The sequence below is a fragment of the Chlorocebus sabaeus genome, unplaced genomic scaffold (genome assembly GCF_047675955.1).
Source record: "Chlorocebus sabaeus isolate Y175 unplaced genomic scaffold, mChlSab1.0.hap1 unalloc_scaffold_501, whole genome shotgun sequence".
In the NCBI taxonomy this organism is placed as follows: domain Eukaryota; kingdom Metazoa; phylum Chordata; class Mammalia; order Primates; family Cercopithecidae; genus Chlorocebus; species Chlorocebus sabaeus.
Window position 1 is genome coordinate 46,849 of NW_027327817.1, and position 22,720 is coordinate 69,568.

At 50.2% G+C, this 22,720-nt stretch overlaps 1 protein-coding gene across 8 annotated transcripts in view; it reads left to right on the forward strand.

Annotated features, from left to right (window-relative positions):
- Positions 1-22,720, forward strand: part of MYT1 (myelin transcription factor 1) — a 93,958-nt gene that overhangs the window by 26,676 nt on the left and 44,562 nt on the right. For all 8 annotated transcript variants that reach the window (XM_037982542.2, XM_037982544.2, XM_073014229.1 and 5 more), the window contains 2 exons: positions 14,203-14,303; positions 22,342-22,396. In XM_037982542.2, coding sequence (XP_037838470.2) covers positions 22,342-22,396 — 55 coding nt within the window. In that variant the 5' untranslated portion in view covers positions 14,203-14,303. The remainder of the gene's footprint in view (positions 1-14,202; positions 14,304-22,341; positions 22,397-22,720) is intronic.

A 22,720-nucleotide genomic window follows, 5' to 3' on the forward strand; every position in this document is an offset into this window, starting at 1 on the left:
ATGAATGTCTCTATAGACTCATTATTTCCTGTTTTACCCCATGGGCTAAAGCCTTCTTGTGATGCTCAGATTGTCCCTGATTGACCAGTGGAAGCTCAGTACAGAGGCTTCCATAGCCTCAGTCCAGCTCTGCTGTCCTTCCTTGTTCTTGCCTTTCTTGCTTGGGGCCTGGAACTCGGGTTCCTTTCATTAGAAAATGGTGCTTAGGCTGAGACCTGGGTGTTGTGCCTCTAGTGGACACGGCTGGGAAGATGCGTGTGTGTACACGCACATACATGCTACACAGTTACACACATACACGCTACACACATGCTACACACAGTCACACACACGCCACACACAGTTACACATGCTACACACACGCCACACACAGTTACACATGCTACACACACGCCACACACAGTTACACACATACGTGCTACACACACGCCACACACAGTTACACACACGCCACACACAGTTACACACATACGTGCTACACACACGCCACACACAGTTATACACACGCCACACACAGTTACACACATACGTGCTACACACACGCCACACACAGTTACACACACATGCTACACGCACACACTACACACAGTTACACACATACGTGCTACACACACGCTACACACAGTTACACACATACGTGCTACACACGCTACACACAGTTACACACACATGCTACACGCACACACTACACACAGTTACACACATACATGCTACACACATGCTACACACACGCCACACACAGTTACACACACATGCTACACGCACACACTACACATAGTTACATGCATGCTACACACACGCTACACACAGTTACACAATGCTATACAGTTATGCACACATGCCACACACACAGTTACACACACACCACACACAGTTACACATGCTACACACACGCTACACACAGTTACACACATACGTGCTACACACACGCCACACACAGTTACACACACATGCTACACGCACACACTACACATAGTTACATGCATGCTACACACACGCTACACACAGTTACACACATACGTGCTACACACGCTACACACAGTTACACACACATGCTACACGCACACACTACACACAGTTACACACATACATGCTACACACATGCTACACACACGCCACACACAGTTACACACACGCCACACACAGTTACACACACATGCTACACGCACACACTACACATAGTTACATGCATGCTACACACACGCTACACACAGTTACACAATGCTATACAGTTATGCACACATGCCACACACACAGTTACACACACACCACACACAGTTACACATGCTACACACACGCTACACACAGTTACACACATACGTGCTACACACACGCCACACACAGTTACACACACATGCTACACGCACACACTACACATAGTTACATGCATGCTACACACACGCTACACACAGTTACACACATACGTGCTACACACGCTACACACAGTTACACACACATGCTACACGCACACACTACACACAGTTACACACATACATGCTACACACATGCTACACACACGCCACACACAGTTACACACACGCCACACACAGTTACACACACATGCTACACGCACACACTACACATAGTTACATGCATGCTACACACACGCTACACACAGTTACACAATGCTATACAGTTATGCACACATGCCACACACACAGTTACACACACACCACACACAGTTACACATGCTACACACACGCTACACACAGTTACACACATACGTGCTACACACACGCCACACACAGTTACACACACATGCTACACGCACACACTACACACAGTTACACACATACATGCTACACACATGCTACACACACGCCACACACAGTTACACACACATGCTACACGCACACACTACACATAGTTACATGCATGCTACACACACGCTACACACAGTTACACAATGCTATACAGTTATGCACACATGCCACACACACAGTTACACACACACCACACACAGTTACACATGCTACACACACGCTACACACAGTTACACACATACGTGCTACACACACGCCACACACAGTTACACACACATGCTACACGCACACACTACACATAGTTACATGCATGCTACACACACGCTACACACAGTTACACACATACGTGCTACACACGCTACACACAGTTACACACACATGCTACACGCACACACTACACACAGTTACACACATACATGCTACACACATGCTACACACACGCCACACACAGTTACACACACGCCACACACAGTTACACACACATGCTACACGCACACACTACACATAGTTACATGCATGCTACACACACGCTACACACAGTTACACAATGCTATACAGTTATGCACACATGCCACACACACAGTTACACACACACCACACACAGTTACACATGCTACACACACGCTACACACAGTTACACACATACATGCTACACACACGCCACACACAGTTACACACACATGCTACACGCACACACTACACACAGTTACACACATACATGCTACACACATGCTACACACACGCTACACACAGTTACACACATACGTGCTACACACGCTACACACAGTTACACACACATGCTACACGCACACACTACACACAGTTACACAATGCTATACAGTTATGCACACATGCCACACACACAGTTACACACACACCACACACAGTTACACATGCTACACACACGCCACACACAGTTACACATGCTACACACACGCCACACACAGTTACACACATACGTGCTACACACACGCCACACACAGTTACACACACGCCACACACAGTTACACACATACGTGCTACACACACGCCACACACAGTTATACACACGCCACACACAGTTACACACATACGTGCTACACACACGCCACACACAGTTACACACACATGCTACACGCACACACTACACACAGTTACACACATACGTGCTACACACATGCTACACACACGCCACACACAGTTACACACACGCCACACACAGTTACACACACATGCTACACGCACACACTACACATAGTTACATGCATGCTACACACACGCCACACACAGTTACACACATACGTGCTACACACACGCCACACACAGTTACACACACGCCACACACAGTTACACACATACGTGCTACACACACGCCACACACAGTTACACACACATGCTACACGCACACACTACACACAGTTACACACATACGTGCTACACACATGCTACACACACGCCACACACAGTTACACACACGCCACACACAGTTACACACACATGCTACACGCACACACTACACATAGTTACATGCATGCTACACACACGCTACACACAGTTACACAATGCTATACAGTTATGCACACATGCCACACACACAGTTACACACACACCACACACAGTTACACATGCTACACACACGCTACACACAGTTACACACATACATGCTACACACACGCCACACACAGTTACACACACATGCTACACGCACACACTACACACAGTTACACACATACATGCTACACACATGCTACACACACGCTACACACAGTTACACACATACGTGCTACACACGCTACACACAGTTACACACACATGCTACACGCACACACTACACACAGTTACACAATGCTATACAGTTATGCACACATGCCACACACACAGTTACACACACACCACACACAGTTACACATGCTACACACACGCCACACACAGTTACACATGCTACACACACGCCACACACAGTTACACACATACGTGCTACACACACGCCACACACAGTTACACACACGCCACACACAGTTACACACATACGTGCTACACACACGCCACACACAGTTACACACACGCCACACACAGTTACACACATACGTGCTACACACACGCCACACACAGTTACACACACATGCTACACGCACACACTACACACAGTTACACACATACGTGCTACACACACGCTACACACAGTTACACACATACGTGCTACACACGCTACACACAGTTACACACACATGCTACACGCACACACTACACACAGTTACACACATACATGCTACACACATGCTACACACACGCCACACACAGTTACACACACATGCTACACGCACACACTACACATAGTTACATGCATGCTACACACACGCTACACACAGTTACACAATGCTATACAGTTATGCACACATGCCACACACACAGTTACACACACACCACACACAGTTACACATGCTACACACACGCTACACACAGTTACACACATACGTGCTACACACACGCCACACACAGTTACACACACATGCTACACGCACACACTACACATAGTTACATGCATGCTACACACACGCTACACACAGTTACACACATACGTGCTACACACGCTACACACAGTTACACACACATGCTACACGCACACACTACACACAGTTACACACATACATGCTACACACATGCTACACACACGCCACACACAGTTACACACACGCCACACACAGTTACACACACATGCTACACGCACACACTACACATAGTTACATGCATGCTACACACACGCTACACACAGTTACACAATGCTATACAGTTATGCACACATGCCACACACACAGTTACACACACACCACACACAGTTACACATGCTACACACACGCTACACACAGTTACACACATACATGCTACACACACGCCACACACAGTTACACACACATGCTACACGCACACACTACACACAGTTACACACATACATGCTACACACATGCTACACACACGCTACACACAGTTACACACATACGTGCTACACACGCTACACACAGTTACACACACATGCTACACGCACACACTACACACAGTTACATGCATGCTACACACACGCTACACACAGTTACACAATGCTATACAGTTATGCACACACGCCACACACACAGTTACACACACACCACACACACAGTTACACACACATGCTACACACACACCCTTTTTCACCTAGGTCTGTATTTACTTCTCCATCTATCGATGTATATTGAAAAACACAAGTTCTCATTGATAACCTCTGATTCCAGTTCCCACACCGGGTTCGTTCTGAAGTTCTGCCTTTCCACAGGCATAACTTGCTCTTCCAACAGTGAGAAAGCTGGTTTCCATTATCTTTAATATGTTTACTTCTTTGGTCCACCTCTTTCCCCATACCAGCGCCCTCCTCACCCCACACACGTGCTGACCCCTTACTGGGCCCCTCTCTGCAGGCCAAACCTCTGGCTCTCCACAGGACAGCCCCACCCTCTGTTTTAGGCCTTGGTGGGGACACCTTCTCCCCGGAAGGGCTCTGGCGCTGGGGAGCCTCACTGGTTGGTTGCCCAGGACTGTGGGGTTCATGAGGTGTGGGACAGGACGATCCCAAGTATAATGGACTGGTTGGCCTCCCTGTGGCCCCAGAACTAGCTTCCTTTGTAGCACTGAGCATTATCTTTCGTTATCTTCAACGTTTCACTGCTGGACCAAGCAGTATTTACCAGTGTTATATCTCATACAAGATTTTGTGGTTTGTTTTTCTTGTAGATAATGATCACCACTCCTGCCGCAGGCACCGCCCTGGCCTCACTCCCCTTACTCAGTGTTCAATGCGCAGTTTTTGAGACTGTGCGTATCTGGATTTTTTTTATTCTACTACTTCCCGTGATCAATGTTTTGTCTGGGCATAGAGGGTATGCCCTGAAGTTGAATGTCAACTCCCTTAAAATCGGGAAGAGGCTTTCTCTGCTGTCTGTGAACATCCCACTGCTCCTAAGCAATGCGATCCTATTCTAGTTATTGTTTCATTTGTGACTTTTTCCCCTTTTGAAAGCTTTTAGGGTGTCTTTTTTATTCCTGGTGTTTTAAAATGTTATAGTGCTGGGCTCGGTTGGATGTGGGTCTTTTTTATTCCCTGTTATGGGCACTTAATGGGCCTTTTAATCTAAAAATATAATTTCCTTTAGTTCTGGGGAATTTTTTTTTATTATTATTTAACTTACGCTTTTCCTTCCCATTTTCTTAATTATTTCTTTCTGGAACTCCCAAATCGGGTGTCAGACCTCACTCAGCGTTTCCTCTGTCTCTCCTATCTCTTTGTCCTTTTGTTCTCTTTTCTAGTATATTTCTTTGACTCTATCTCCCAAGTCTTCTATTGAATTTTTCGTGTTGGTTTTACAATTTATTTCCAAGTTGGGGCAGATGGACACAACGGTACGAAACCTTCCCAAACAAGTCGTCCTGTCACTGTCTGGGCTGGGCCATATCTGCGCTGTCCACGTGTGTCTGTCCTTGTTCCTGCTCTAACCGCTGCCCACACCGTTGGTCGAGGGACCCTGAAGGAGCCTCCTGAGACACTGATTTGCTCACCCGGTGCAGGTTCCTCCCGCAGGCCAAGAAAGGTCCAGGAACAGCTGTGTTTGAGCACCCTGGCAGTCCTCAGACTGGTGCGGGGACCTCGCTTCGAACTCTGAGAGACAGATGCTGAACCTAGTTCTTCTGCTGCTCCTCCGGGAGCCATGTGACATGGATGTGAGTCTGTTTGCCTCCTGGGGCCTCACCTCCCCACGTCTGGGGGTGCAGCCTGGACCTCAGGGGTGTCAGAGGCTCTTTGGGTCTAGAGAGCGGAATCCTGGGTTGTGGTCCCCCAGGAGTCTACTGTGACCTGTGCTTGGTTTCGTGCGGGCCTTAAATTGTTTCTAAATTTTTATCCTAACCCTTTTCTTGCTGCCTTGTAAGGCTTTAATTTAAACCCAAGTAGCAGCAAGAAGGGGATAAATGGCGAATTGAGAGGACAAGTAGGAAAAAGGTGTTTTGTTTTTTTTGCTTTCGAATGGCAATATGTAAGTTTATACTCGACCCAGGGCCCAGCTTCTTTTCAGTTTCCTCTGCATGAGGTATGATGAAAGCTACGAAGGCCTGCCCTCTCCAGGGAAGTGGCAGCTGGAGCAGCCACGGTGTCCCAGGACGTGGCAGGCCCAGCCAACGCGCACGCACAGGCAGAACGGGGGGCTGTTGCTGCTGGCTTAGCTACCAGGTGGGATCGGCCCTGGCCATCGGCTCAGCTGCATGGATAGCTGCTGACACATCCTGACATAGCGCTGGCCAAGGTGGGAGGTGAGCTTGAGTCACGACGGTCACGACGCCTCCTGGCTGCACAGAGGCAGGTCGCCTTCCTTTGGCCTCGTTGAATGAATACAGCGCTGACTGCTCTGGGGAGTGGGAGGGTGAAGTAGACCCAGCAGCTCTCACTCTGACCTCCATGGCCTGTCTCATGTCGCTCGCATGACCCATTCTCCTGCTGTATCCCTGGACCCAGGAGCAAGGAGTGACACGTATCCAAGGTGGTCCAGCTTGGGGTTGAGGCGCAGTGGTCCAGAGGCTGGCCCAGGACACAGGCTCACAGAACCCCGTCTGGAGAACCAAGGGGGACTTGCTGGGACCTCCTGCCCTAAGCAAGAGTCCCTTGAGTGTCTCACTGACCATCCACATGGCACTGTTTAAAAACAGCTTTATTGGAATGTAATTTGCACATCACAGAATTCACCTATTAAAAGGATACAACTCAATGGTTTTAGCATATGTATAGGGTTGTGCATCTATCGTCACAGCTCAGTTTTAGGCTGTTTTGATCACCCCAGAAAGAAACCCCATGCCCATTCAGTCATTCTCCATTTTCTCCTCCACCAGTCCTAGGCAACCACGAGTCTACTTTCTATCTCTATGAATTTGCCTGTTCTGGACATTTCATAAACATGGAATTGCTCAGTACGTGGTGTTTTGTCCCTGGCCTCTTTCACTGAACACGATGTTTCTGAGATTCACCCACATCATTGCGAGTATAAGCAATTTCCTTCCTTCTTGTTGCCAAAGACGGTGCCACTGTATTTCGTATCACCCAGTCAGCAGTTGATGGACATTTGGGTTTCTCCACTTTTTGGCTAGTAGGAGTAAAGCTGCTATAAATACTTGTGTACTAGCCTTTATGTGGACATATGTTTTTATTTCTCTTGGGCAAATATCTAGAGTGGAATTCCTGAGTCATATAACTCTATATTTAACATTTTGAGTAACTGCCGTGCCATTTTCCAAGCGATTGTGCTATTTTACATTCCCATCAGCATTCTATGAGGGTTCTCGCCAACACTTGTTACTATCTGTTTATCTTTAAAATTACAGTCATTTTAGTGCAATGGTATCTGAGTGTGGTTTTGATTTGCATTTCCTGGATTACTAGCTGTTGGGCATCTCTTCTTGTGCTTATTGGCCATTTCCGTATTATCTTTGGAGAAATGTCTGTTCAAATCCTCTGCTCATTTTAAAATTGGGTTATTTATCCTATTATGAGTTATCAGAGTTCTTTATTCCAAATACAAGCTCTTTATCAGATACATGATTTGCAAATATTTTCTCCCAGTCTTTGGGTTGTCTTTTCACCTTATTGACAGTGTTATTTATTTATTTATTTATTTATTTAGTTAGTTAGTTAGTTAGTTTTTTTTTTTTTTGAGACAGAGTCTCGCTCTGTCGCCCGGGCCGGAGTGCAGTGGCCGGATCTCAGCTCACTGCAAGCTCTGCCTCCCGGGTTTACACCATTCTCCTGCCTCAGCCTCCTGAGTAGCTGGGACTACAGGCGCCCGCCACCTCGCCCGGCTAGTTTTTTGTATATTTTTAGTAGAGACGGGGTTTCACCGTGTTAGCCAGGATGGTCTCAATCTCCTGACCTCGTGATCTGCCCGTCTCGGCCTCCCAAAGTGCTGGGATTACAGGCTTGAGCCACTGCGCCTGGCCAGTTAGTTAGTTTTGAGACGGAGTCTCACTCTGTTACCCAGGCAGGAGTGCAGTGGCATAATCTTGGCTCACTGCAACCTCCGCCTCCCAGATTCAAGTGATTCTCCTGCCTCAGCCTCCCAAGTAGCTGGGACTACAGGTGCACGTCACCACACCCGGTTAATTTTGCATTTTCAGTAGAGATGGGGCTTTACCATGTTGGCCAGGCCGGTCTTGAATTCCTGACCTTAGGTGATCTGCCTGCTTCAGCCTCCCAAAGCATTTGGATTACAGGCGTGAGCCACCGAGCCTGGCCATCAGTGTTATTTTAACTACAAAAGTTTTGAACCTTGTTGAAGTCCAGTATATTACTTTTTTTCTTTAATGGCTTGTAGTTTTGTTGTCGTAGCTAAGAAACCATTGCTTAACCCAAAGTCAGAAGGATTTACCCCTGTGTTTTCTAAGAGTTTAGGTTCTTACATTAGGATATGTGATCCAGTGTGAGTTAATTTTTGAGAGGGTTCCAACTTCATTTTTTTTTTTGATATCTAGTTGTCCTAGTGCATTTGTTGAAAAGACTGTTTTTTTCCATTAAATTGTTTTTGTGCCATTGTCAAAAATCCATTGATCATCAGTAGAGGGGCTTATTTCTGGACTCTCAGTTCTGTCCCACTTATCTATACGCCCGTCCTCAGTAGAGGGGGTTATTTCTGGACTCTCAGTTCTGTCCCACTTATCTATATGCCCGTCCTCATGCTCATAGCACATTGCCTTGATTACTGCAGTTTTGTAGTAAGTCTGGAAATTGAGAAGTATGTCTTCCAACTTTTCTCTTTTTCAAAATTGTTTTGGCTAGTCTATATTTCTTGAATTGCCATATGAATTTTAGAATGAGTTTGTCAGTTTTTGCAAACAGAACAAAACAACACAGCTGGAGAGGTCAGAAATGGTCGGATTCTGGTGAGATTTAGAAAATAACTTTGGCAGGATTTGGGGCCAAGGATGACCCTCAAGGTTCTGGCTTAGGAGCTGATGACTGAAGAGGGGAAGAGGAAAACCCCGAGTCCCGTAAGAAGCAGATATTGTGGGCAGAGAGGAAGCAAAAAGGAGAGGGCGTCTGACATGGGGTGGCTGAGTGGCTGGGAGGCGCCGGTACAGGTGACCGACACGTTGCGGGTGAGTGTTTGCCACGGAAGGAGGGACGGACACGCACTGCGGTGATGCGTATGGGCCCTCACATGCCCTGTGAACATGAAGCCGCCTATTGTTTCAGTAGAGATGTGGGTGGAGGCCAACGGTGCTGGGGAGTGAGGAAGAGTCAGCAAGGTGTGTAGTTATGAAGCAGGAGGAGATGGAGAGGGGGCCGGGCTGGGACGTGCGGTCAAGAGAGACTGTTTTTAAACATGGATGCCTCAAGCCTGTTGAAGAGTTGGAAAGAGTGTTTCAGTATTCCAGAAGAATGGAGGGAAGAGTTGATCTTCCTGGGAACTTTAATTGACAGTGGGAAGGAGGTGGAATAAAGTCCAGAGGGACAAGCCGGCTCAGCAGAGAGGCAAGACCCCACCTCCTTTGCTGGAGCTGGAGGAGGGCTGAGGGGTGCATGGGAGAATGGAGGTGTGGGCTCCTCTCAAGCGACTACCCTTCGCCTCCTTGCATACTGAGGGGCGGGCAGTAACAGCTCCTGGCCCCAAAGGCAGCCCGAGTCACCGGAGATGCAAAACCGAGTGAAGACCAAAACATTTGGCTTTCCACACTTACCACCTGAACTCTCACTCGGCCTGCCTGTTGTTTTGTTCTTGTTTTCAGAGTGCGGAGGTTTTGCACAGGGGAAGGGGGTCGGGTTGCCAGGGCTGGAGTGGATCAGAGCTAACCGCCACAGGGATTCCCACCCAGAGGCCCAGGGGACACACCATGGGGGCAGTGGGTTCAGGCCAGATTCCAGGCCACCCAGCCAGCATGAAAGCAACCATGGTCACCCGTGTGGGGTCCCCCGTGGGGTTGTGCATGCCGGGAGGAAGTGTGCACTGGCAGTGGGTCAGTGGGCAGCTGGGGTGTTAGCTCTGGGTCAAGGGGGCTCTCCTTGCCATGACGACAGGAGGAAACCTTGGGGTAGGCCAGCAGCACTGCCTGGGAAGAACGCAGCAGAGTACTGGCTTTCAGTGGAAATGTCCGTTTGGGGCCTGGGTCAGGCTGGGCTCCAGTTTGCAGCGATGCTGAGTTGGAAAAAGAGGGCTTCGTTAGGAGAGGGACAGACAGGGGCTGCAGCTCAGCTCTGCACATCTCCCTGGCGTGTGTTGGAGTCTCCGGCCAATGAGGGGCGGTTCCCTCTCCTCTGGACCCATGTGCATCGGTCTCAGCTGAGCAGGCCCTGTTTGTTTACTGGGTTTTTCTGCCCACCGGAGCTCCACACAAGTGAGTCTGGGGCCACTGTGGGGACAGATATGGGGTGACCTTGAGCAGGCAGGACTCCAGGTGCAAAGATGTCGGGTCCCCAGAGAGGGGTCCCAGCCAGTGCTGCCCTCTGGGTGCCGTGCTCAGGATGTTGCGGTCTCTGAAGTTCCGTTTCCCATTTGCGTCGATGAGCAGGGATTCAGATTAACTCACGAGAAACTTAATAACCCAGGAGAACAGGCTCGTCTGGATGAAAACCTCCACTTCACTTCAGATTCCCGACAAGAAAGTCCACGGTGATGGCAGAAGTGCTGACGTCCTCTTGGGTTCACTTCCAGGCTCATCCATGTGTGTCTCTCCATCTCCAAATAATTCTTTCCCTCTCACTTTATGGGTGAAGAACTTAAGTCTCAGAGAGGGTAGGGACCTGCTGGTCAGGCCTGAGTTGGCAGCAGTGCCCTGTGTGAGCTCTGTGGACCCTTGTTCCTATTCCTACCACAGAGTGTCCATGGAGCAGCACAGCTCCCGGAAGGAAGGGGCGTCTCTATGGAACCCTCCACATTCCTGTGGCACGTTTTCCTTCAGCACGTGGCCCCAGATGTTGTTTTGGTGCATGGCGGCTTAATGTGCTGCCAGGGATGCCGATTGTGTAAGAGCCTGTAGACAGGAGAGCTTTGTCTGGGGTGGAGCCTACTGAGCCCATGGGGCAGGGCTTGGCCATACACAGGCCCCAGTGGGGGACAAGAGGGCCACAGGAGAAGAACTGGCATACCTTACTGGGCTTCTAGTAGTGATTGTCGTTTGCTGCCAAGGCATTTCCTGGAAAAGGGAGGCTAAACCGTGTCAAGGTTGAGCCGGGTCCTCGAGTCCTCATAAAGGAGGTTCTAAGCTTGGGGGTATGTACTTTGATTACTTGTGTGCTCTGTATCCCAGGGGTTTCACCAGGTGCCATCTGCTCTTTTGCCCAGAGAAGCTCGGCCGCTTTGCTGCCTCAGGGAGGCAGGAGGGGCTCTTTGGAGCAGCAGTTGATCCCCGGGATCCTAGGGCTTTGCCTAAGTAGATGTGGGGCCTCAGGGGTCAGGACTTCAGAGCCCAGGGCTGACTGACCTAGGGACAGGAGTGTAAGCATGTGGGCAATGAAGAATTCCGCCGGGCTTTATTTCTAGACTCCCATGGGTGTGTGTGGGTGGAGAAGCCCCAGTGAGCTGCTTATCTACAATCAAACAAAACTGGAGGTCCCTTTGCAGAGACTCTTGCAGTTCATATCCATGTGGCTTCTCTGAGAAGCAGGAGAGCCTCAGAGCGGAAGTCAGGGGAGTCGTACTGGGGAGAGGCAGCATCTCCTCTGGAACACACAGACCTTGTGTCCTTCCCTCCAGCTGTCAGCCAGACGGGCCCCAGTTGTCTTGCATATTTACATACGTAACAGTGACAAGAAATTCTGCTTGAGCCTTGCCAATCAGCCCAGTGAGCAGGTTTCTGCAGCATCTTGTCTCCTGGGACAGATACTTGGAAAGTGAGCCCTGTGCACTTCGGGGCCTTGTCTCTCAGCTTCTGTTGTCACCATAAAAAAAGAGACACGGAGAACCCTATGCCCCATCTTCAAAGTGTGAAGCACTCTCCCCGGCTGGCACGATTCTTGTTGGTTCACTTACGGAATCTTCCCATGTGTTTTTCCTCCCGATACCCCACATCCCTGTCACAGAGTTGAGAACTGGATTACCTGGTGGGCAGGCTGGGTCCCAGTTAGAGGCACCTCACACTGGCTCAGTGCAGATGACCAGTGGCAGATGGAACCCAGGGGGCCTAGAGGTCTTGGGTTATGGGGAAACTCCCGCAGCTCCCTCCTCACTAGTCCAGGCACCGGAGCATGCGGTGGGAGCCCTGTCATCTCAGCGACTGACTTACAGCTCAGTGAGGGGAGGCACAGAGTAGGTGCCGAATCTGAGTGGTTTTCCTTGACGGCCAAATCGGCTTTCCTCTGTGTTTCTGCTCCGGAAGGTAATCCGAAGCCCTTTACTGGGATGGAAGCATTTCCAGATAAGAAGAGGATGCTGTGGCCACAGCCACAGGGCTGCCTGGGGCCAGGAGTGGCCAGAATCCTAGAGAAAAATTGTTTGGGGATGCACCTCAAAAACACGAGGAAAAGAAAGAAAATGGGTGGGAACAGTGTGCCTTCGGCAGAATCCAAACTCACTTCCAAGGCGAAGCCAGAGCAGAATGCAAGAATATTCATTCCCTGTTTTTATTGTTGGTTACTTAATGACCTTCCTTTGAAATGCTGCAGTTATGTAGAAAGCAGGTTGTCATGGAAACGGGGAGTGACGTGCAGGGAATAGGTACACAATGCATTTCTTTGTCATGTCCAGCTGATGCACTCAGCCTCTGCTTAGACATGGGAATTTATTGAGGAATTAAATATTAACTGGAGGCATTGCCCTGGAGAGAGGCAGAAACACAGGGTGAGAAAAGATGCTGGAAACCAGGGCAAAGAGCATGCTGAGGCCCCTGGGATCCTGCGGGAGGCAAAGCTGATTGGAGACCATGGGTGGATCTCACTTTCTTCAATCAATGGGCTCCAGAGAAGTCGTGCAAAACAATCTTCTTTTTCAAATGCATATGTACTGTGCATTCTTTTGAGGGGAAGAAGGATCTGGTTGTAAGGCGAATAAATTACTCAGTAGTCAGCTCATTTTCAAGGTTGGTGAAATGCCAACTTTTCTCAAGGTGGGTTTCAGCTGCCTTGTCCCAGCAATCTTTGGTGGGCGTGGGTGTCAGTGGGAACCAACACCCACCCAGGGCATGTTCCATGAAACGGCACCAGAGCTGGGACAACGGTGCAGAGGACTGCAGGTGCTGGAAGACTCCAAGGAAGCTCCCGAGTCAGAGAGAAGTTGTCTCTTGTCCCTGAAACGGCCATGGAGCCATGACCTTGTCTGTTTTTCTGGTGGATTCCAGGAAATGGGGGTTGAATATATGATGTTTTAAAAAGTGCCCCAAGTTTCTCACTTTCTCCCCTTGAGCCAGCATGGCTGGCACCCACCAAGCCTTCCTTTTCTGACCTTGTGCCTTTTCAAACCCTCAGAAAATGAGTTCCGCGGTGAGCTGCTGAATCAGAGGTGGACACACGGAGGCAAGGCCAGCAGCTGCAGGACCTCAAGACACCTTCTTGGCAGACACTGCAAGGTGAGGCGTGAGAGGGCAGCCCCTGTCCTGGGGCCCCGCCCCGTGGCTGCCTGCAGGAAGCCTCTCTTTGGCTGCAGGCATGAAGCGTGGAGGCGACTTCGGGTCTGATCCTCACCAGAGTCCAGGTTAGGCGAAGGGTAAATGGGGACTAGGATCAGCAATGCTCTGGTCACTTTAGAATTAAGGGAAGAAAAACGACTCTGAGTAGATCAAAACTAAAATGTGACCCCAGGTCAGGCGCTGTGACTCACACCTGTAATCCCAGCACTTTGGGAGGCTGAGGCAGGTGAATCACTTGAGGTCAAGAGTTCCAGACCAGCCTGGCCAACACGGTGAAACCCCGTCTTTACTAAAAATACAAAAATTAGCTGGGCTGTAGTTCCAGCTACTCGGGAGGCTGAGGCAGGAGAATCGCTTGAACCTGAGAGACAGAGGTTGCAGTGACCCAAGATTGTGCCACTGCACTCCAGCCTGGGTGACAGAGCAAGACTCCATCTCAAAAAACAAGCAAGCAAGCAAGCAAGCAAGCAAAAACCACCAAAATGAAAACGTGACCCGAGTCTCACTTCCCTGCTTTGAGGTATGATCACATCTGGGCTCTGTGTTGTGCCTGAGCAACTGTTCCCTATTCACCCTGCTTTTACCTGGGCAGGCTGAGAATCCCTACAGGATCTGACAGCAGAGATTGCTGGCAGGAACTTATGAAGTCTGTTGGCCTTGTTTTATTTCGATCTTCCTAAAGGGAGGCAGATGGTGCAGGCCCTTCTTGTACCTTCCCAGGATATAAGATCTCCCCTCGGGGACACTCCCAAACTGTGATATCACATGTGCTTACAGCCACTGTTCTCCACCACCAACCCTCTAATTCTAGAACTTCCCACCAATACTGTCTGGGTGCAGCCAGGTCCCAGGGTCAGGTGACCCTCACAGCTGGAAGTAGAGGCTGACAACAGGCTTAGGGTGAAGCCTTCCCAGATACCAGTTTCTGACCTCTCTTTTTTCGCATGTAGATGCTTTCCAGCAAGGATCCAGCTGTGACTCAGGGCACGGCTCAAGGACGGTGATGGTGCAGGGTGTAGGCAAGGAGGGCTATGCAGTTGCGGTGGGAACTTCATTTGGGGGTGCTTTTTTTGTATTTTACTCTCAAAGCCCAACCTTTTTCTTTTGAATCTGGTGACGAGAATGTACATTTTAATGGGTCTGTTATAGATGCCTCGTTAAGCGCCTCTGCTCATGTTTTGGCTCCCACAGGATTATCAGTGCTCTGCTGATCCACACTGGAGCCTGAGGCACAAGGAGGAGTCAGTAATATTGATCCTGTCTTGATTTAAAGTTTTGGTATCTTGTTTATCATGGTTTTTTGCATCATGTTGATGTTTCTAAATATTGAATTAAAATATTATTTATCTTGGTCATTCAGTTTTTGGCCTCATTCCCCTTGCCCCACCCCAAACCCCGAGGATTCACATAGAGCTGTCCTGGCCTGAGATCATGTGAGCATGAGAGTTACTTGATTTGAGGCCAGGGGCTCTGCGTGCAGTGTTATCTGCAAATGTCTGGTGCCATGCCAGGGGCGGGTAAGAAGATTTTTGTCTCCCCCTGGCCCAGGCATGACAAACTCAGAGAGTTTGGCACCTACATGGACAACCCACGGCTGTTCAAAGTGCTGCTTCTGTGAACAAAGCCAGGGGCCCGTGCCCAGATTCTTGTGGCGTCACCAGCTCTTTCATCTCTCTGTTTGAGGGTCATTTCCTTATTTCCCTTCATTTCTTGCAGATAGGGCCTGAGTTACTGCTCTGAATAGAGAAGCTAAGATGTAAAGTGTGCCAGAGAAGGTGAGAGGATGAGAAAGGGTCGACTGCCTAGATAGAGGACTGTGGGGCAGGTGCAGGTGGAATCTCCTGACTAAGGAGGCTGAAGAGGGTGACAGTACAGGGATGAGCTGTGGTCACAGTGCGAGAATGTCACACAGCCACAGCAGCATCAGGGTCAGCCTTCCAGAGGGTGGCTTAGGACAGGAGACGGGTGAGGTGAGGAGCCAGCATGGGAGGGCAGTGAACACACAAACCCTGTGCAGGGGACTGTGACAGCCTGCGGCATGCCTCTGAGTTCAGCACCAGGCATGTGGACAGCTCAGGACCGGTTGGAAGGGGCTGCCAGAAAAGTCAGGTGGTGGTGTGTCAGTGGGGTGTGCAGGCACTGATGGTAGCTCCTCAACCCCCTTCTTGCAAATTATTCAGTGGATGACTGTAGAGATACGGAATCAAGGAAAAGATCAGTTGCATAGCCATTCAGCCAACCCTTCTTCCCGCCACCCAGGGCAGGGGGGTGCCTCAGGCAAGGACTACTGGATAGAGGCTCCTGCAAGGGAAGGAACTGCCAGTGGGTATGGCCCTTCTGGCTTGCCTCACTTGATGTTGTTGGATTCTACCCTGGGTGGGTATAAATTCCACTTATGCTGGAGTTTTTAACAGATGGATGCAGATATGGCTGCTTCATCAGGGTATCCATTATGTAGCTCTAATTTTTGATTTGGGAGTGAAGTGAGCCAGTATCCCATGCTTAGAGCTGTCAAGAGAACCCCTTCTCAGACATGTGTTAAATAATGCCCCATGGAGGTGTCCTTTCTATATTCCAAGGAGGAGGCTGGTCTATTCTGCTGAATTTGTCAGGAGAATTTCAGAATTTCAGACATGCAACAGGAGTCACCCAATGTGGGGATAGAACAATTTCTGCAAGGAACCAGGGGTACTGTGACGGCTGCCAGTGGGGTGCAGGGGTGGCGGCATATGGTTTAGCCTCAGAGATCTAGAGAGTGGAAAGCAGGACGTGTGCCCAGCTCACCGACTTTCTATACCTGTTCTGTGGGCTGAGCTGGCGGGCAGGTCCATGCTCCAAAGAAAGGGAAGGGAAGGGCTGTGGACACAGCAGGTGATCCTTGTGGGATACTCGGGAGGGGAGCAAGACAATGCTTGAATGCTGCTCTTAGATTGTTGAGTGGGAACGTGGTCTTCCACGATGCTCTCTGCCCTAATGGCTTCACAGCAGTGACAGGGAAGTTGATGCTGCCCTCAGTACCTAAGTGAGAGAAGAAAACAGGCCAGACTATGGCTCTGTCTTTCTCCCCTCCCCTCACTGCAGAGAAGTGAGACTGAATGTGTGTGAGGCACTGTTGGAGCCAGGCAGGGTGGGTGATAGCCAGTTTCTGGCCACCTCCTCACCCCGAAGTCTTCATTGGCCCCTTCCTCCCGGGAAGGGGCTGCCTATGGTCCCCTGGGACTCAGCAGATGGGTCTCCGGGAGGAAAACCATTATGCAAGAGGCCCAACCGTCCCACCGAGACACTATAACCTTTGTAATTTTATGGATTTTTAAAGAATAGTTGTCAGTCCATCCTAATTCTCCAGATTTTCTGGCTGTCAGAACACATTTTAAAGAAAATGAAACACTGTCGTGTCTCCTCCTCTGGTCCAGGGCTGGGTGAATGGCCCCTGTGGTGTCAGAACGCCCGGAACCCCCCAGCTCAGGGTTCCCACATATGGCCTGTGTGCAGCCCTCTGACCACGGCTCTCCAGGAGTTCAGAGATGTTTCTGACTGTCCCCATTTATTCATTCATCCACCTGTCCATCCACCCATCCTTAAATGACATGCACTAAGCAGCTCTCTGGAGGAGAGACGATGAGCTTACAACCATGAATGAACGAGCTCATTTCAGATTGAGATGAGGACTGTGAGGGAAACAAACAGGCACAGGGTGGAGACTGAGAGGAGGTGGGAAGAGGCAGGGTGTTGGCCACCCAAGAAAGCTCCCGGCTCTACCTCTGGAGTGCCTCCTACCCCAAATGTCTGCAGGTCACTGATCCATTCACCCTCCCCATCCCTACCTGGCTCTCAAGCCTTAGCAGAGCTCCCTGTTTCTTGAGCTGTCCCCAAGCACTCCCTGCCACCCTGGAGTGATGTACAAACCTTGGGATGCCAGGCTGGTGCCCCTCAGGGCCAGGACACCCTCCTGCTGGGGCCAGGCTTCAGCCAGGATTCTGTCCTTTGACCGGCCCTGGGCCATTGGTGCAGAAGGGATGTGATGGGGTTGAGGGAGGGAGCTGTTCAGCTCTCAGGGCCTGGCCTGGGGAGAAGCATGGAAGAGGAATAAAAGAGGCAGAGAGAGACAGAGAGAGAGTGAATGAGTGAGCGAGGAGAAATGGGTGTCCCTGAGCTGGGGCCCGGAATGGAGCAGGGAGACACAGCCTCTGGGGCAAATGTGGAATTTGGCACGAAGCCTGTTGGGCTTCATGGAAAATATCCAACCCTGACATCTTTGGAAGCTGAGTCCACCACTTCCCCTTAGAGGTTAGACATGAGTGGTTTGTTACTGGCTATGTTTCTGGGTTCTTTTCATTTTTTATTTTTTTTGAGACGGAGTCTTGCTCTGTCACCCAGGCTGGAGTGCAGTGGTGCGACCTCGGCTTACCTCAGCCTTTGCCTCATGGGTTCAGGCAATTCTCCTGCCTCAGCCTCCCAGGTAGCTGGGATTACAGGTGGCTGCCACCATACCTGGCTAATTTTTGTATTTTTAGTACAGTCAGGTTTCACCATGCCTGCCTCAGCCTCCCGAAGTGCTGGGATTACAGGCGTGAGCCACCTAAGAGTCCAGATTCCTCTGCAGGTTTTAAGACTGCTAACTGCATTTGCTTGTTTTGGTTTCTGAGTTTGCAAACACCCAACTCAGGGCACTCTGTTTGAGCAAGGCCAGCATGCAGATGAGTCTGGAAAAGGGGCTGGTCTTTGTAGCACGTCACGGTGAGAACTATGTGTGTGTGTATATATATATACTGTTTTTTTTCTTTTTTTGAGACGGAGCCTCACTCTGTCGCCCAGGCTGGAGTGCAGTGGTGCAATCTTGGCTCACTGCAACCTCCGCCTCCGAGGTTCAAGTGATCCTTCTGCCTCAGCCTCCTGAGTAGGTGAGACTACGGGCATGTGCCACCACACCCAACTAATTTTTGTATTTTTAGTAGACACGGGGTTTCACCCTGTTGTCCAGGCTGGTCATGAACTCCTGACCTCAAGTGATCCGCCTGCCTCGGCCTCCCAAAGTGCTGGGATTACAGGCGTGAGCCACCACGCCTGGCCAGAACTATGTCTATTTTCAAAAGAGCTTACATGATTAATCCTGACTTAACTAAAAAGAAATATAAAACAGAACAAAGCAAAAACACACTTTTGAGGAGACGGCTTTTATATGGCACTAAGAAAGCAAGTTAAATGGGTGGACAAGGAGACAGTTCTCTCGGGTTAATTTGGCAGTATACAACGTATTTGCATTTATGAATTATTCTCCTCCCCATAGTTTTCATGGTTTTCCTACTGAAGGCAGAACTATTGAAATATTAATTACAGCCTAAGACATGCTCGCAGTGGCAGAATGACGTTGGCATTGGAGAAACAGAGCAGACGTTCTTGAGGGAGGTTGCCAGCCCAGCAGTGCGAGTGGGTAACGGGGTCATTCTGTCTCAACAAAGGGACCTTTTCGCCCTCAAGGGGAGGGGGCACTGGGCTATTGGTGGGTCGCACAAAAAAAGGGACCTGGTTGGTTTGTGTTTGGAACAAGTGAAGTGTGTTTTAAAAATCAATGAAAAATTGAGAAGTGTTTAATTTTCTTTGCATCATTGAGCTGCCCTTTGGGGCCCAGCTGCCACTGTGTGGTGGGGGCAGAAGGTCTGGGGGGCTGCCGCCCAGTGATCGCCAAGGTGAGCGTGGGTGGTGCTGGGCACAGGGCCACCCCAGCACCCGCTCTCCATCTACCACGTCAGGGTGCTGATCTTGTTGCAGGAGGAGAGCAGAGAATCCACCTCTGAAGTGCTTTGAGTTCTTTCGAAAAGAAAAATAATGTAAATCAGGCAGTGCTGGTTTTGTCATGGCCTAGCCCAGATGCTTTCGTGTCAGCCGGCACTGCTGATTTCAAACAGCTCAGAAACCAGTGTCCCAAGTCACCCAGCTCTTACGGATTCATTCTCATATTAAAGAGCCTGGTTTTTTTTTTCCTTTGGTAGGTCAGTTTTTTCCCTTTAAAAATCAAAGCTACATGCACCTAAGAGAACTTCTCGCTTACTGACCAGTCGATGCAGATAAATTGCAAATGGTAAGGTGCTCGGCAGAAGGAGAGGCAGAGCTGTCAGCTTCATCAATGGGAGCTCACAGTTTTCAAGCAGCACCCATTACACATCCCTGCAGTCTCTCTATTCTCTGCTCTTTGAATAATTTATCTGCAGGAAATCCAAATTGCCAAGGCACGCTTTAACCTAGCAGAATGCTTGCCAATATCCTTGGGAAAACTGGCAAAAAAAAAAAAAAAAAAAAAAGCTGTAGATTGCATTTCAGCTGAGTGCAGGCACCGCGCATTCAGACACATCAGCTCCATTGTGCGTCCCGCGTCGGAGGCATCGCGCACGGGCTCCGCGCAGACGACATTTGAAGGCTCATAAATGTGATGAAGTCCTGTGACACCTGCTCCTCTCTTCACTTCCACCGTGAGCCGTTGGTCCATGGGGAACCTCCGCTTTACAAATAGAAATTGTAGTAACCGTCTTCTGTTCTATTGGAAGGCGGAAATAAACGCACGGCCGCCAGCACTGTGCTCCACAGCCGGAGTCCACAGGTTGCATAAATTACCCAGGTTTTGATTTTTCTTCCTTAACAAATCACATACATCATTGTATGTTAGTGCTGCTGCATGGGGGAGGTTCAGTTTGCAAATTTCATCTTACTAATTGGGGGAATTCCTTTTTCTTTCTTCCCAGGTGGTGCTGTAGACATTTGTCTCTTGCTGGCTTTCAGAAACTAAAGCCCCGTTTAAGATGTGGGGGCTTCTGAGCCCCCCTCCTGCTGCCTCCCTTCCTTTCTTCTGCTATTTCTTTCCACTCCCCTGCTTTCCCTTTGACTGCCTCACGCATAGAGCCCTGGCAGCTCTGGTATCTGTGGCCTGGGACAGGAGCTGTGGATTTGCTGCCTCCCCTTCCTGACCACAGGTGATGGTGGTGGAGCCCAGCTCTCTCCTCTTGGGCCTCCTGGGATGGAGCATCCCCTGTCCAGCTAGAGGTGCCTCCCTGGCCTGGCGCGGCTCCCTGGGAAGGACGTTTTGCATAGCATGGAGTGGGTGGGATTTACCTGCCTGCCCAGATTTGTCATGGGTGACACAGGACGAGGATTCTGTGTGTGACCCTCGCCCCCCTCGTTCCCCCGGCATGTCCTTTCTGTGATTGTCACCCTCCTGGGGGCTCCCCCATGACTCCCTCGCAGGACAATGCTGTGGGCAGCGTCCCCATGGAGGCTGGTCAGATTCAGGGATCACAGGTGGGGAGGGACACCGATGGGCTCAGGCAAGGCAGCCAGGCCCTTGAGGCCCAGAGAACATATGGGCTGGGGCCGTTCCAGGTTGCCTGTTTCTCACGGAACGACCCGGGTGCGTGAGGGGCATTAAAGCCTTCTGCCGTAGTGGGAAGAAAAGGCCCATGGGAAGCTGTGCTCTGGGGACACGTTGGGGTCAGAAGCCATTGGATGACCCGGCACTGCTGCTGGTGGCCGTGTCTGTGGTGAGCAACCTGCCCTGATGCCTTGGCACCTGCCTGGCCAGGTGAGCAGTGGGTGCTGCTCTGTGTCGGGCCGGGAGACCCTCATGGATAAAACACGGACACTCACCAGGCTTCAGTGGAGCAGGGCCCATGTCTCAGTACTTGGTGGCAGGTGCAAATCTGGGGGCAGTGGGAGGGCATGGTGCGCTGTACCCTCCTTGCCAAGGGCGGCGACATACTGATGGGACACTTCCAAGTCTTGTAGAAGGTCCTTTCTCCACACCCTCCCACCTGCTGCTCCTGGCCCCAGGCCTTTCCTGTCTTGTGAGCCCATCCTTGTTGTTCTGTGCCCAAAATCACCTTTGCTGTCAAAGCTTGAGCCAGAAAATGGACAGACCATTCCTGAATGTTCTATACTCCAGAGGCACTGGCTGGGTTTTCTTGTTAACCTCATGGCTTTTTGCTTGCAGATGAGCTTAGAAAATGAAGACAAGCGAGCTCGCACCCGATCCAAGGCCCTGCGAGGTGAGTGCTGCCCTTACGTCCTCCAGGGCCGTAAATGCCACTTTCCTCCACGGTCTTCCTTGGGAGCACAAAGCCGTAACCACACGTGTGCAGAGACGCCTGGGGACCTCAGGCCTCTTCAGCCTCGTTCATCCTCAGGGCTGCTGCGCTTTGAAGCTGGCATCTCAGAGGGCTGCTGAGGGGCCTTTGGCCCAGATGAACCTGCCTTGAGGGCAGAAATGTAGAGGCAGACTCAGCTCCATGAAGTCGGAGTAGCAAGGCTCCGTTATGAGGCCATTGTTTGGAAATGAGAGGCCACCAGCCTTCCACCAGCAGGCCCCTTCC